At 42.9% G+C, this 13,292-nt stretch overlaps 1 protein-coding gene across 11 annotated transcripts in view; it reads left to right on the top strand.

Annotated features, from left to right (window-relative positions):
- Window positions 1-3,476, top strand: part of adgrl3.1 (adhesion G protein-coupled receptor L3.1) — a 132,475-nt gene extending 128,999 nt beyond the window's left edge. For all 11 annotated transcript variants that reach the window (XM_037107821.1, XM_037107829.1, XM_037107813.1 and 8 more), the window contains one exon: window positions 755-3,476. In XM_037107821.1, the coding sequence (XP_036963716.1) occupies window positions 755-1,398 (644 nt within the window). In that variant the 3' untranslated portion in view covers window positions 1,399-3,476. The remainder of the gene's footprint in view (window positions 1-754) is intronic.
- The last annotated feature ends 9,816 nt before the right edge of the window (window positions 3,477-13,292 follow it).

Genomic DNA, 13,292 nt, shown 5'->3' with positions numbered 1-13,292 from the left:
ACTTGACTTTTTGGCCACTTGGAGGCAGCTGTAAGTCCAATACTCACTCTCCTCTTAGCTGCCTTCGGTGTCCACCACCCTTAAAAAGCAAAATGAGGCTCTTAAGCTTCCAAAAACTCTACTATGTTGACCAGCTGTTCGCTGAACTTAATGGCTGCTGCTTGGTGCTGGACTGGCAGCGTACAGTTATGCTGGGAACCAGATGAATCTGTGAGCGTGCTTCATTTACTGTGGCATGTACGTCTGACCCCCCCCTCCCACTCAGACAGATTTCCCTATTCCCATTTAGACGTATTTTGGTCCACGCATTGATAGTGCCCCTTTGAAAATCAAAAAATGAAATGAACTAATGTGCAATGCGAGTGAGACTTTTGATGCCAGGCTAGCAAACAGTGGCCTCTGCTGAAATCAGCTGCCTGCCACGATGAAAACGATGCTGATGAGAGTGATGAGTTGAACCAAAACAGCAAGATTGTGGGCTGGAAAAATCGAAACAGTGGGACCAAAGATGCTGAAACCCTCCATAAAGCTTCACATTACACACATTAGATGAGAGATTCACCACAAAATTATAATACATTTGTTATTTATGGATAAATTATGTTAACTGAAAATACTGACTGGTTAAAGCTGGAATCTCTTGTGCGGAACGCTAAAATCATCACCACATGTCACCATACAAGCAAGAACACAGCTTCTTTCCTAAATGAGCAGAGTCAGTGCTGTAACTATTATTCCTGCCTGGGTCTTTCAGGGAGCATGGCAGGAGGCAGCAGCAGCAGCAGCAGCAGTGGCGTCGGCGGCTGTGTGGGCAGCAGTAAAGAGGACAATGGACCCATGGTGCTGGACAACCCTGCGGCCTTCCCCCATGAGGAGAACCTGGGCTTGGAGATTATCAGAGAGGAGTCCAACGCGCCGCTCCTGCCGCCCCGGCCTCCTCCGCCAGACAGCCACCCCCCGCCTCCGCCGCCTCCCCACAGCTTCTCCCGGCCACGGCGCATTCCCCAGGAGACCAGCGAGAGCTTCTTCCCCCTGCTGACCAACGAGCACACTGATGAGCACACGCAGTCGCCCAACCACAGAGACTCACTTTACACCAGCATGCCAGTGCTGACGGACCTTCCAGACGGGCAGATGAACGGTTTAACAGACGGCGAGGAGGACAGCTCCGGGGAGCTGCAGCCCTGTAAGAGTGCCACTGCTCCGGAGCTGGATGACGTCTATTATAAGAGCATGCCAAACTTAGGCTCCAGGAATCACCTTCACGAGCTCCAGAGCTACTACCACATGGGCCGTGGTGGCAGCGATGGATACATGGTGTCCAGCAGCAAGGAGGAGTCCGATTCGTCGCCCGAGGAGCCGCCCATAGACCCTTCTCACCTGGTCACCAGTCTATAGAGCCAACCAAGAGACTTCTATCCCTCCCCAGCCCACTCTCACACTTCCAACCCTCCGATGAAAACATTCTGTGTTGTCGACTGAGCTGGCCCCACCACCCTGGACTGACATGCTGTGTGTGACATTAACTATGGCTCGTGACAATATGGTTGAGATATCACCGGTCAAATGAAAGCAGGGACTGAATGTATTGTCATAAATGGCGCAGACTGAAAAGGGCGGTTCTGAGAGACTTTTCGTGAACATAAATGGGACACTCAACCTGGAAAGGAGAGGAATGGGGAGGGATTCTGTAATTTTACCCTACCTGTTACTTTAATTTGGAATCTTGAATTGACTGAAGCCCTACAAGTTCCCCAATATGGACCTCTAGCAGATCATAGCATATAGTCTCCAATACCACCACTACAGGGGCGTGGAGCTGCCTGTCTGTTTGTTTGTACGTCTGTCTCTCTGTCTCACTCTCAAAGACACATACTGGGATATCGCTTCCACCTCTCCGAAGGGTAGAGCAGGATATTTAAACTCTGGTGTTCACAACATAAACTGGCCTTAAAGAGGCCCCGCCCCACTACCTGCCAATCAAGTGGAGGATGTATGATATATGCCCTCACTACGGATCACCCCGAAAACTATTTTACTGGGCAACCGAACTGTACCCATATCACGCTGATGTTCTGAATTCTCTTCCTGTTCGTATCTGCTAAACTGACGTTTTGTCCGGGCTGGTGTAACATTCCTGCAAGTTGTAGTGACTGCGGCTACTGTGTATTTCACTGAAAACAAAGAAGGAAGATCATATTACAACAGACTGAATTTAAAAATACAAAAAAAAAAAAAACATCAACAAAAAAAACCAACAAGAATGGGTTCCGTTTCTTCTCCTTTCTTCTGTAAACGTTTTCAGTTATCAAAGGATTATAAAGACATCACAAACTGTTTCTATGTATTGTACAGAATACAGATACAGATACAAATGTTGCATATGACCAAGTCTTTTTATTTCACGATTTTTACGTTGCAAACCTTCTTTGTGTGGAACTGTTCTGAAACGTCACGACATGTTCTGGTCATGTGTAGACTGCAGAACGAGCAAAGGAACAATCTTTCATGTCACTCTTTTTCGTACATACAGAGACAGTTAAGCACTCCTTAATCGATACGCATATACCCCGCGCGCACTTCATCCTGGTCCTTTTTATAGCAACACCACTGTCACTTAACATTTTGCAAATCAATTGTTACTATATACTTTACCACTGTGTAGATTTAAAACTAAATGGGGGAAAATGAAGTGGCAAAGTTATGGAAACGGAAATGCTATGTTTTAGTCTTTGCTGAGGGTGGGACTCATCTCATTTGTTTCTTGAATAAAGCATTTCATTCCTGAAGGCCAATGGATATTTGGAGTTACACAAGAATGGTTTATGCAAGCATATCCTCTCTATTGCCAAATATTTTACTAATTGACGTTACCTTGCTGTGCTGGTTTAGAACTTGTTGTACAGAAAAAAACAAAACGAAAAAAAGATACTGAGAATAATAAATGTCATTCTCTAAACTTAAAAAAAAAAAAGAGAATTTCCACTATTTGAAAAAGAGTGGGTCTCACCTGTGAAATGCCATGATTACACCATGTTTGTGTACTGAAGATGTGAAAAAGCTCTGCACACAGCGGCACTGTCCAATGTGGAAAGCCAATGTTTACTTATTTAGGAGAAGATTTCATAAGTGTATGAAGTGTAGCTTGCACATGTATCCCACAAGCCCCCTCCATTTCCCCAAGAGAGAAATTATTTATTTATCTGTTTATTGGTTTGAAGACGGCAAAAAAAAAAAAAAGAAAAAAAAAAAACAAGCATAGAGGAAAGAAAGCTGGCTTTAGGCAGGAATATATAAAGTGGCACTGGGTTTGTTTTATGGTTCTTTTTTTTAAATTATTATGATCATGATTATTATTACAATATTATTGCTAATTATTTATTCTTTTTGTATGGGTTCCAAGTTGAATGATCTCATAACTAATATTTGTTGTAACAGTGAAAGTTGTTTGCCAACAAATAAATTACTGACATAGTTTCGCGGTTTTCCGCCTCTTGAGTGTTACCAGTTTTCACAGCGAAATGAAATGCAAACACCGGCATAAATCCAGCAGTGATTTCCCCTTCAAATATGCATTTCTAGCCATTAAGTGATGACACACTGGTATTTTCTAGTATTTTGCTACCCGCTTTTGTTTTATTCTGGGAAATTCGTACCTTTCTTTGGAAATCTGTAAAAACGAGCAATGTCCATAAAATCATTTCAGCGTCCTGGATTTATGTATAGAAAGGCAGACGTTTGGAGAGCTATATCAGGAAATTGCTGGGGGAAATGTTGACTGAAAAGAGAACTTGTATTGAAACTAACTCTTCATCTGTTTACACGTCCCATACATGTGAAGTACCGACCCTCAAGGGTCAGGGGATAAGAACACGTTCACACAAACCACCTTTGAAGTGGCTGTGCACAACATAAAAGCACCTGTGCACCTGCCCTTGAAAAGTCACTTGAGGGCTGGGTTGAGAGTAGGTTGGTGTTTGAAATAGATGTCTGTGTGTACGAGGACGGCCTTTTACAATCTCGTCGCTGAATGCCACAACAGCAGGATTCTAGAAAGTCAGACAGGGCCGACAGGTATCACACCACAAGATTCACTCGGTTTGGCTGTACATCGTTGTTGTCTAAGGATCATGTATGTTTGGGAACATGTATGACCTCCGTGTGCTTTTCCCAGCCGCCAAAAAGTTATGAAAGTCAGCACAGGTAAAGCATACTGGTCAGTGCATGGAGTAAAAAAAAAAAAAAACATCCAATGTCCATCACTGGAGAAATGAGACAAATCCCCAGCACCTGTGCTCATGGTTTGGCAAACATAATTGGTAGTGTCCGTGGATTGGTAGCTGGTGAGGTATCGCGTCCTTGCACCAGGACTAGTGGATAAATCAAGGAGGTCGGTCTGTCTGCACCAACTGTGTGGCTAAGAGTGAAAGCTGGCGACAACAACTGAAATGCCTATTCCAAATTAGGGAGAGAAGAGGGGCAAACATTTAATTAAACAGCATTCTGTTCTTCTCAACGTGGCCTAATGATTACACCATCATTAATAGGTGTATTCTATTTGGGATACTCGCTCCAGGGACAAGATTGTGTGCACTAAAAAGAGAGAGTTCTGCTTTACGCCTTTGTGTGCTTGCCTGGATATCCATGTGCTGCAAATGAGAACAATACAGCAAGCCCTCTGCCGTACCCTGCAGTTTAGGTTTGCAAATGCGCCTATAAAATGGCTCAAAGATCGTTTGTGTGTCTCTGAGGATGGTCCAAATGCAGGGACAGTCCCATGGAGAGTGGAAAGACAGACTGCAGCCCACTGTTCTTCTCCCCGGGGGAACAACTGCCCTCACCTTGGAAAATAAGCCAAAACCCATTGATGGCCTTGGTTTAATGCCTTTCCTTCCTTTCCTTTCCCCACTCCATCCTTTCCTGCAAACAGTGCAGAGAGAGGATATGAGCTCTGTATTGACTACACATGCTATCGTTCTCAGGAATCGTGCAGAAGTAAGATGAGACCACCTGGGACCCCCTTAGTTGGCACGACCTTTCTTTGCAGACACAGAGCAAGTTGGACTCCAATTTTGAGCTTGGCCGCTAAGTGGATGTAGCTGCCAGCCAAGGTACTGACTAACATTAGGAGGTGTTGGGGACATTGCACACAAGTAGGTGGGATATTTCTGAGACAGTTCATCCTCTCCCATCCAGCACATCCTCTCGCTGGCTCAGCCCTTGTGGTCGTGCATTTTTCCAAGTGTTCTAGTCTCTGGGAAGTCCCATTCTACTCAGTGAATATCGCTTGTTAGGGCACCCTTTCCAGCCATACTTACTTCTGTAGGGCAGGACCAATGAGCCCCTGCACTCCTCCCATCCGACCATAGTTAGGTTGCAAGACTATCAAGACTTTGATAGCGTCTCACAAATTTGCTCTAAAGGTCCAATTTAAAAGACACATGCATGATTGTTGAGCCTCATTCCTAACTCGTCAACAAGTGATGCTTTTGGATGGGGGACGGTCCCACCTGGGTAAACCAAAGCGTCCGTATTTGAAAAGTTAAAACTTTCTTACAAAGTGGACTGCTAAGCAGCAGTTCTCATTTGTGGCGGTGGCTGCGTGCCCAAGGGTGTGTATTTAGCGTAGATTTGCTGATATCTTGAGTCCAATGACCTGCAGTCTCGGATGCATATTTGCGGGTTTCATTTTTTTGACACGCTACCTCATTGTCAAACTGGGCCTCTCAGCTTGATTTTTCAGAAGCCAGCAACGCTCGTATTCCTGGCAGTGTTCTGCCTCATTGACACATTTAAATTGACGCCCTTAGTCAAGGTAAGGTTTTATTACCCTTACCCAACTCCTGGTTTTCTGGAGAGATGACAGTGGAACATAGCATAGTTGGACATCCTGGTAAATTCGGAAGATATGTGCTGTGAGTGAGTGAGTTACATACGGCTGCTGTCCTCCAAGTAGAGAAACAGGTTCTTCAGCTTGAGGCCACTCTGAGAAATGCTTGATCCCAGTACGCCCCTTGGCCGTACCACTTAGCCTTAGCTTAGCTTAGTTTTACACGTTCTGGTCGAAGGCTAGGTTGCACCGAGATAGAATAGTCAGGTTTCATTGGCACACTGCAAACCAAGGGTTACGAGAACCGTCATGTCCTTTGCTTCATAACAAGCATAAAACAATTGCGGCCAGTTTGCTGATATCTCGGTAGCTAACTAGCTACGTTACATTGTCGTTGCTGATTTGTGCTTGACAGTCCCCCATGTTGATGTATTCCAATATTACATACTGTGCATTTAAGCAGGGCACTAATGATATTCATAAGTCTTTCCATCCATCTCTCAGACTGAAGTTGGTTTGGTTATCATTTGTTGTAGCTGTAGAATGCTTTTTTTTTATCAATATGAAAACAGACAATTTATGGTCATAATCTCTGGTCATAACACATCCCAGACAGTTAACATCAGTGCTTGACCTGCAATGAATTTCTAATATATTTGTAGAAAGAAAAATGGATAAATAAGTATTTGGCCCTGGATGAATATCAAAATCTTCATGAAATTGTCTTTTATTTGTTGCAGGGCCACCACAAACCATCTCTCACCATCTCTTTGATCATAGATTCGGTTTATGGAAGGGAAGAGTAAAGAAAATAATGGAGCCAGGAGAGCCGGAAAATAATGAAGGCGCGTGCAAGATGGAACAGTGGTGTGAGGAAAGGAGACGGAACAAAAAAAAAAATGTGGAAAGAAATTGCATTTTTTATAAATTGTATTTTAGCTTTCTTTCAAATTAACTGGAGCCACCTAACACTCACACTCCCCCTGTCCCTCCCCCTCTCTCTCTCCTTCCCCGCCACGCTGCTAGTAGCAGGCTGATTAAACGAGCGTTGGTCTATGTGGGTCATATCTCTGCTGGAGTGCTCTGATCGGTTAGTGCTGCCTGGCTGTGTTATCTTCCCCGCTCTCCCTGTTTCCCTCCTTCAAGGGAAGGCATTCAGTATGTCTTACAAGGTGACACGTCTCTCAGACTCAGCTCACACACCAAAGGCAGAAGACTGCAAGCATGAGCGGGAGTATGAATTAAAGGAATCAATCTGTTTATTGTATATGATTAATTAATGATGGTGGCAAGCCGAGTGAATCTAAATGTGGCAACTGTAATGCAGGGGACTACAAAAAGCTAAACAGAGCAAGACGTGCAGAATAACTTCCCTGGAAAGCCGCTTGTAGCTCAAAATAGTTCTGAGTTGTTGAAAAAGTACGCGTGCAGAAATAGTTCAGACGACGCTGAGAGACAGAAAAGATGAAAATTCAAGCAAGCCAGGATGTCATAGAATTAGAATCAGGAGATTCTGACAAATACCTCTTACCAGAGTCCACTGACTGGCTTTCTCCCAAACTATCAAGCACATCTCATAGTCTCCAACATCGGATGCCATTCGCTCATACCATACAGGTGCTTTAACAATGTTTATCCAGAAACAAAGCTTGATGGATTGACTTAGATTTAAAGCTCATCAGCGTGCTCCTTTCTCCTGGTGAGTCAGTCCCTAAACGCTTCGTGATGGATGCAACCTGGTATGTGAGTGGAATCCAGCGTTAGCGATGAATGGCACGGTAACAAGCAGCCCCCTCATTGTGAAACCGATATTACATTGTGGTCTCTGTTAATTAAGGCAACTATGACATTTAAAGCCCAGTCTGAATTTGATTAAATGCGGAAAATCAGCCCATCCATATACAGTATGACATTTCAAGATTTCCATCCCATTTCCTCCTTCTGCACTGTCGAGCATTATGAAGCACAAGAGGCATATTTCCCTGCCATTCCAGTATCTAGTTTAGGTTCTGATGGAATGGAATGGAATGGAACACATGACCTCACATTCTAGAATTCCTGTGCTGTCACTGGAATTAAATTATTGTATTGAATTACTCAGTTTTAATTGCATTGTCCGGGGATTCCATCTATCATTTTGTGGCCATTCCTTCTTTGATTAGAACCTCGCTGGGAGAGAGAGCTAATTAGTCTTTTCTCTGAGCCACATCATGTTAGCGTCTGAATGGCTAGCCTTGCACCGACCTCTGGAAACACATCAAAATGCACTGGGGGTCCCTCCGTTGACCTATGTGTGTGTGTGTGCGAGTGTGTGTGTATGTCTGCTAGTGTGTGATTGCCCATCCATTTTCCATGCCAGCTCATCTGCTTGCGCTGCCCAGCCTCTTACTCGTCGTCTCCTCACCTCAATTTTCTGTGAGTGTGCTCATTGGAAGAAAAACACTTAACAGGTACATACAGGCCACCCTGAATTATTCACTCTAATTGGCAAAAAGGGGGGAAAATAAAGGCTTTCGCAAAAGAGTGACAGAGGGTGAGCTACATAGTGGAAAAGATGGGGGGGGGGGGGGGGGTGAGTGGCCATCCAGCATCCAGTGGCTTTTTTTTTTTTTTTTTTTTTTTTGGTCACATACACCCCCATGCATGTTTAATTGGCTTTGGGATGGCATGGTGTTTCTGCTGCCTCTGCTGTGAGTCAGATTCACTATGCCTTTTCTGGAGCGTGCCTTTTCACGGAGGCTCAGCAATGGAGATACTATTTTAGGAACACATTAGGAGCTCAGAAAACACTGACATTTAGACTATCGCTGGGATGGCTGGGAGAGAGAGAGAGAGAGAGAGCTAGCCACTGGTGTACATGACTGATAGACGCTGGGTTACTGCCAGTGCGCTTTTGTGGAGAGCAAGTACAGTAGGCCAGACCCATGTCAAATTACTTTCTGAAATGGATTCATTTTCTTCTTTTAAATTGATCGAGTTTCTCTAGCAAGAAAAAAAAAAAACTGATTAGATCATCCCAAATGTGCAACTCGCGCGTAATTCCTACTACATAATGGAGCAAAGGTTGAAAAAAAAGAGAAACACTTTCAATTAATAATTGATCGTGGTCACACAGGAGGAAAGCCAGTGCAAATGAAGAGATGTACTGTCAGCCCTCATGACACTCATGAACATTTCCTGTGGCAAGGAGGGCTCCAGGAGTATTGGAGTGTATTTTAAACCTGTGCAGTTTCTGACTTTGTGATGACACGCTAGCTTACCAAAGTAGGATCTCGTTAACAAACTATATCTGGCCACCGTGATAGTTTGTTCAAAGGTGGAACCAATGGGTCCCAAAAACTTACAGTACGCTAGCACTGGTGGCCCGCAGATTCACCCGACTTCACTGTCCCTGTTCCACTTGGAGTTGAATGACAGGTGCTATTGTTGTAGCTTCTCTCCCACTGCAGAGGTACTGAATCATATCATTACAACTGATAAATGATAAATATAAAATAAACTCTTGTTAAGCATGTATAGCTGCAGAACTGATCTCACTGACAGAGAAAGCTCAGAGATTACTTCGAAACTTCGATAAAATAGAGAATTTATCTTCACTCCTGTTTATCAACCTGACTATAGCAGTGACCAAGTTTACAGTAAATTAGAGAACGCAGCATGAGTAAGCTAACACAATTAAGTACAAATGTTTCTGTCTTCCATCTGGCTCTACTGTTGATGTATATACCATTAAACCTCCACCACTGCTAATAATGATCGAACTGATGTGACTCAGGCACAAATCTGCACCAGCAACGTAGTATTTTAAAGTGGAAGTTTGGCATTCTCATCAAGCGCACCGTTAGCCTGAGTAAACTTTTGGATTTCTTGGGGTTTGGACATACTCGTGATCTTGTTAGTGCATAACTCAACACAATACATAACGAAGGTCTAGTCATTTTTTAAGACATTTTAACGCAGAATTCCTACATATTATATCTTTAAGTCCCTTTTAAGAATATTGACTTTACAGAGAAGGCATATTTTGACTTGTGACCATGATGTGTGTTCAGTATACTCTATGTTACCTAGTCTACCCAGTGTCTTTGTCATACAAAGAAAATAGAAATCATAGAAGTGTGTCCTTTCACAGTTTAATGATTTGTCCTTGGTGGTAAATGGAACCAGTGTAGCTTTTCCACCTTTGCTCATGATCTCTTACACCAATGACCAAAATGACCAGCCTACCCACCTAATATGAGTAACGTTAACACCAATGCTGGGTAATTGCACAGGTTATTTAGTGTTGGGTCTGGTATATACTCAATTTATTAAAGGTCCAGTGACACTTCCCAAGTGGCAGCTCTGGTTTTACATGAAAGCATATTGGGTCTGGCTGTGCCCAAAAGAAAAATCTTGAAAGGCTATTTGTCTTGCAGTATGTGCACCTCCTCTCTCTTACATGGCGTGATGCACAGCGTGCGCAGGCACTTCATGTTTTTACCAAGATAACCTGTACTTTTATCTTCAATGCTCGCTTTTCTTGATCTTCCACAGTCTTAATTTGACAGTGTTTGAAAGGTAACTTGCTCTGTATTTAGAGTTTGATAGCTGAATTACCTCTGCACAGAATTCCACCTTGCACTTTCTTTGAACTTATATTTGGTTTGTTTGTTGCTATTGTTGTAGCCCACGTGCACTAATTCTGACCCCAATTATCAGTAAAACATGCAAACAAACCATTCATCAAATAAGCTGTTCACTGCATGAGACTGAAAAGTGGACTCACCAAATATATATCCGATGCATGAAGGCCGCTCTGTCTATCTCATATAGCTCCTTTCAAAGTAGTATTGCAAAGCTCAGTTAAAAAAATAAATTAAATAAAACATAGAAAGAAATAAGGGAGGAAAGAAAGAAAGATTAACAATGAAAGGGACATCAGAAACATTTGACAGGAGGTAATTGAATGGTCATAATGATGGGATATTTATCTCACCTATGGTTCTTTATCTACAAGATTTTGAAATGACCAATATGAATCTGGATGTGAACCACAGGCGCTGTTCCCAATATGTTCACTATGATGTATTACATTCGATAAAGCAGCAATCGACTATTTACCACTGGTAAATAGCAGAGTCACCCCTGAGGGCACTTTCGTGTTGTTTGTTTTCAAATGCCACAAAAAGTGCCCTCAGGGGTGACTCTGCACTTGGATGCCCCTACGGTAGATAAAACATGATAAAGTGCCCTCTTGGGTTCCCTTCCAGTTCACCATAGACTACTTTCTCCACACTGGTGCCCCACCGCATACAGCTGGTGTCCTTTTTCATCTGCCCCTGCCCCTCAAGCATCCTGAGCCTGCCACTGCACTGCAGCATGTTTCCAGTGTATTTTTTGAAAATAATGGCAATGTAGGCGATGGTGGAATGCAGCTAAGTACACTGATGCAAGTAACACACTTTGGTATAATTTTATTAACATTTTATGCCACCAATACAGTTCAGTTCAGAGGTAAATATTGCATTTGTTACTTTACTGCTCTTATCTGATACATTTAGTTGCTAGTTACTTTGAATATCAAGGTTTTACATACAAACCATCATTTTAGTTTACCAAATACAATGCAGGTAGATAACAAAAGATTTGATGTTATACATTAAACTACCTAACACTGTAAAAAGTAATTAAAATTAGCCTAATTTTCACAAGCTACAAATTATAATGCTGCCTACATGAAAATGTAAGCCTCTACATCATACTAATCTAGTAATATAATGTCAGACTGACACTGGTCATTCTGGTGCCAATGTGTACTTTTAATGCTTTAAATTGGTTACATTTTGCTGCCTATACTTTTCTACCTTAATAAGACTTTACTTGTATGGAGTAATAATACCCTGAGGTACTGCTACTTCTACGTGAGTAAAAGATCTGAATACTTCTTCCACCACTGGGCGTGGGGCATATCTGCAACAGAGCAGACAGAGCTTCTGACTGTGATGTGATACGTCTTGGCAACAATATGTGATGGGAGAGGAAAATTGTTATTACGCTGGTGTTATCCTCTGAAAATGAATAGCAAAATCTGTCGCCCTGAATAAAAAAGAGTAATGTGAAGACGGGCAGAAACAAAGAGAGCTGAGAAAGTGAGGAAAACAAAGCCACAGTCATGAAGTGAGTTTTGCATGACATGCAGATGAAGAGAATGTGAGACAAACAGGAAGGAGGGAGAGCATCCTGTATGCTTAATCTCCACATATCACTGCAGTCCAAACTGATGTCTCCCAGGGGCCATGTCTCTCTTTTTCTTCTGATTGGTAATGAGGCGCAGCTGCCTTATAGTGGGCCCAGCAGGCAGGGCCTTGATTGCTGCCGCTTACTTGAGCAGGCAAAATGTGGCAAAGCCGACTGGATTGCAATGTGAGCGCGAGAACGGGGGGACTTTTGGTAATGAAGAGATCCTAATCTTGGTTATTATGATTCAGAACGGTAGTCTCAGCTCGACTAAATACGATTCACAAGTAGTTCTGGCTTGCTTGTTATATTTTCATTGGCAGTGAATGTGATTTTTTTTTTTTTTTTTTGTGAAAGGCTGTAAACGTGACCGATCTTCCGGGATAATGGCTTTGGAACAAATATAGGAAAAGTTGCGCTGATACAAGCCTTAGAGTGAGTGTGAGTGTGAAACAGCTGTAATTGCATGTTGGATTTGCAGCTTTTTGCACAAGAACATTAAACTATGGATCACAATTTCGCTGCCAGCAATGCTTTATTTTGGACGGTGTACATACGGGCGAGTGACAACTTATATAAAAAAAAAAACCCATGAGTTGGGAAGCATAACAAACCGTGGCTCTTTTATGCTGTAGGGGGGCATTTTGCTGTTTGGGTCTGCTTGTCCCCTTAGAGGGAAGGTTCACAGCAAAACATTTTTTTTTTCCTTATCCGGTAAAGAATATTGCTGCACTGATAGGAGCGTGCCATTCCAAGATGACAGGGTTGCCCATTCCATAGGGCATGAGGACTCACTGAATGCTTTGAGTATTGAATCAGTGTAAATAATATGCTATGGCCTTCACAGTCAACAGATCTGAACCCAGCTGAAAACATATGGGAGATGTTGGACTTGTGTGACTGCACTCTCCACTGCCATCATTAAAACAACCTTTACTTTGTCGCCTGCCTGTACTGAATCTCTGATTTATGTGGGATTCATATTCATGTCCATTTAATGTATCCATTTCCTCAACTGGAGAATTTCGAAAAAATCATCTGAGTCTGATGCCGGCTTCAGACTACACAATATCAGCCTGATAATAGCTCACCATAGGGCACCAGAAAGGAAAATTGAAGCTGGAAGCGACAATTAATGTCTGTTTACCGTGTAGAGCCGCAGAGCGGAAGGCAACAGACAGTGCGTCAGACAAAAATGACAAGTGTGCCGACAGGGGGTCCATGACCCTTTGAGGGTTCTCAG

Source organism: Acanthopagrus latus, chromosome 1 (genome assembly GCF_904848185.1).
Source record: "Acanthopagrus latus isolate v.2019 chromosome 1, fAcaLat1.1, whole genome shotgun sequence".
Lineage (NCBI taxonomy): Eukaryota > Metazoa > Chordata > Actinopteri > Spariformes > Sparidae > Acanthopagrus > Acanthopagrus latus.
Note: the sequence above shows the minus strand (reverse complement) of the source record. Positions and strands in the feature narration are given on the sequence as shown.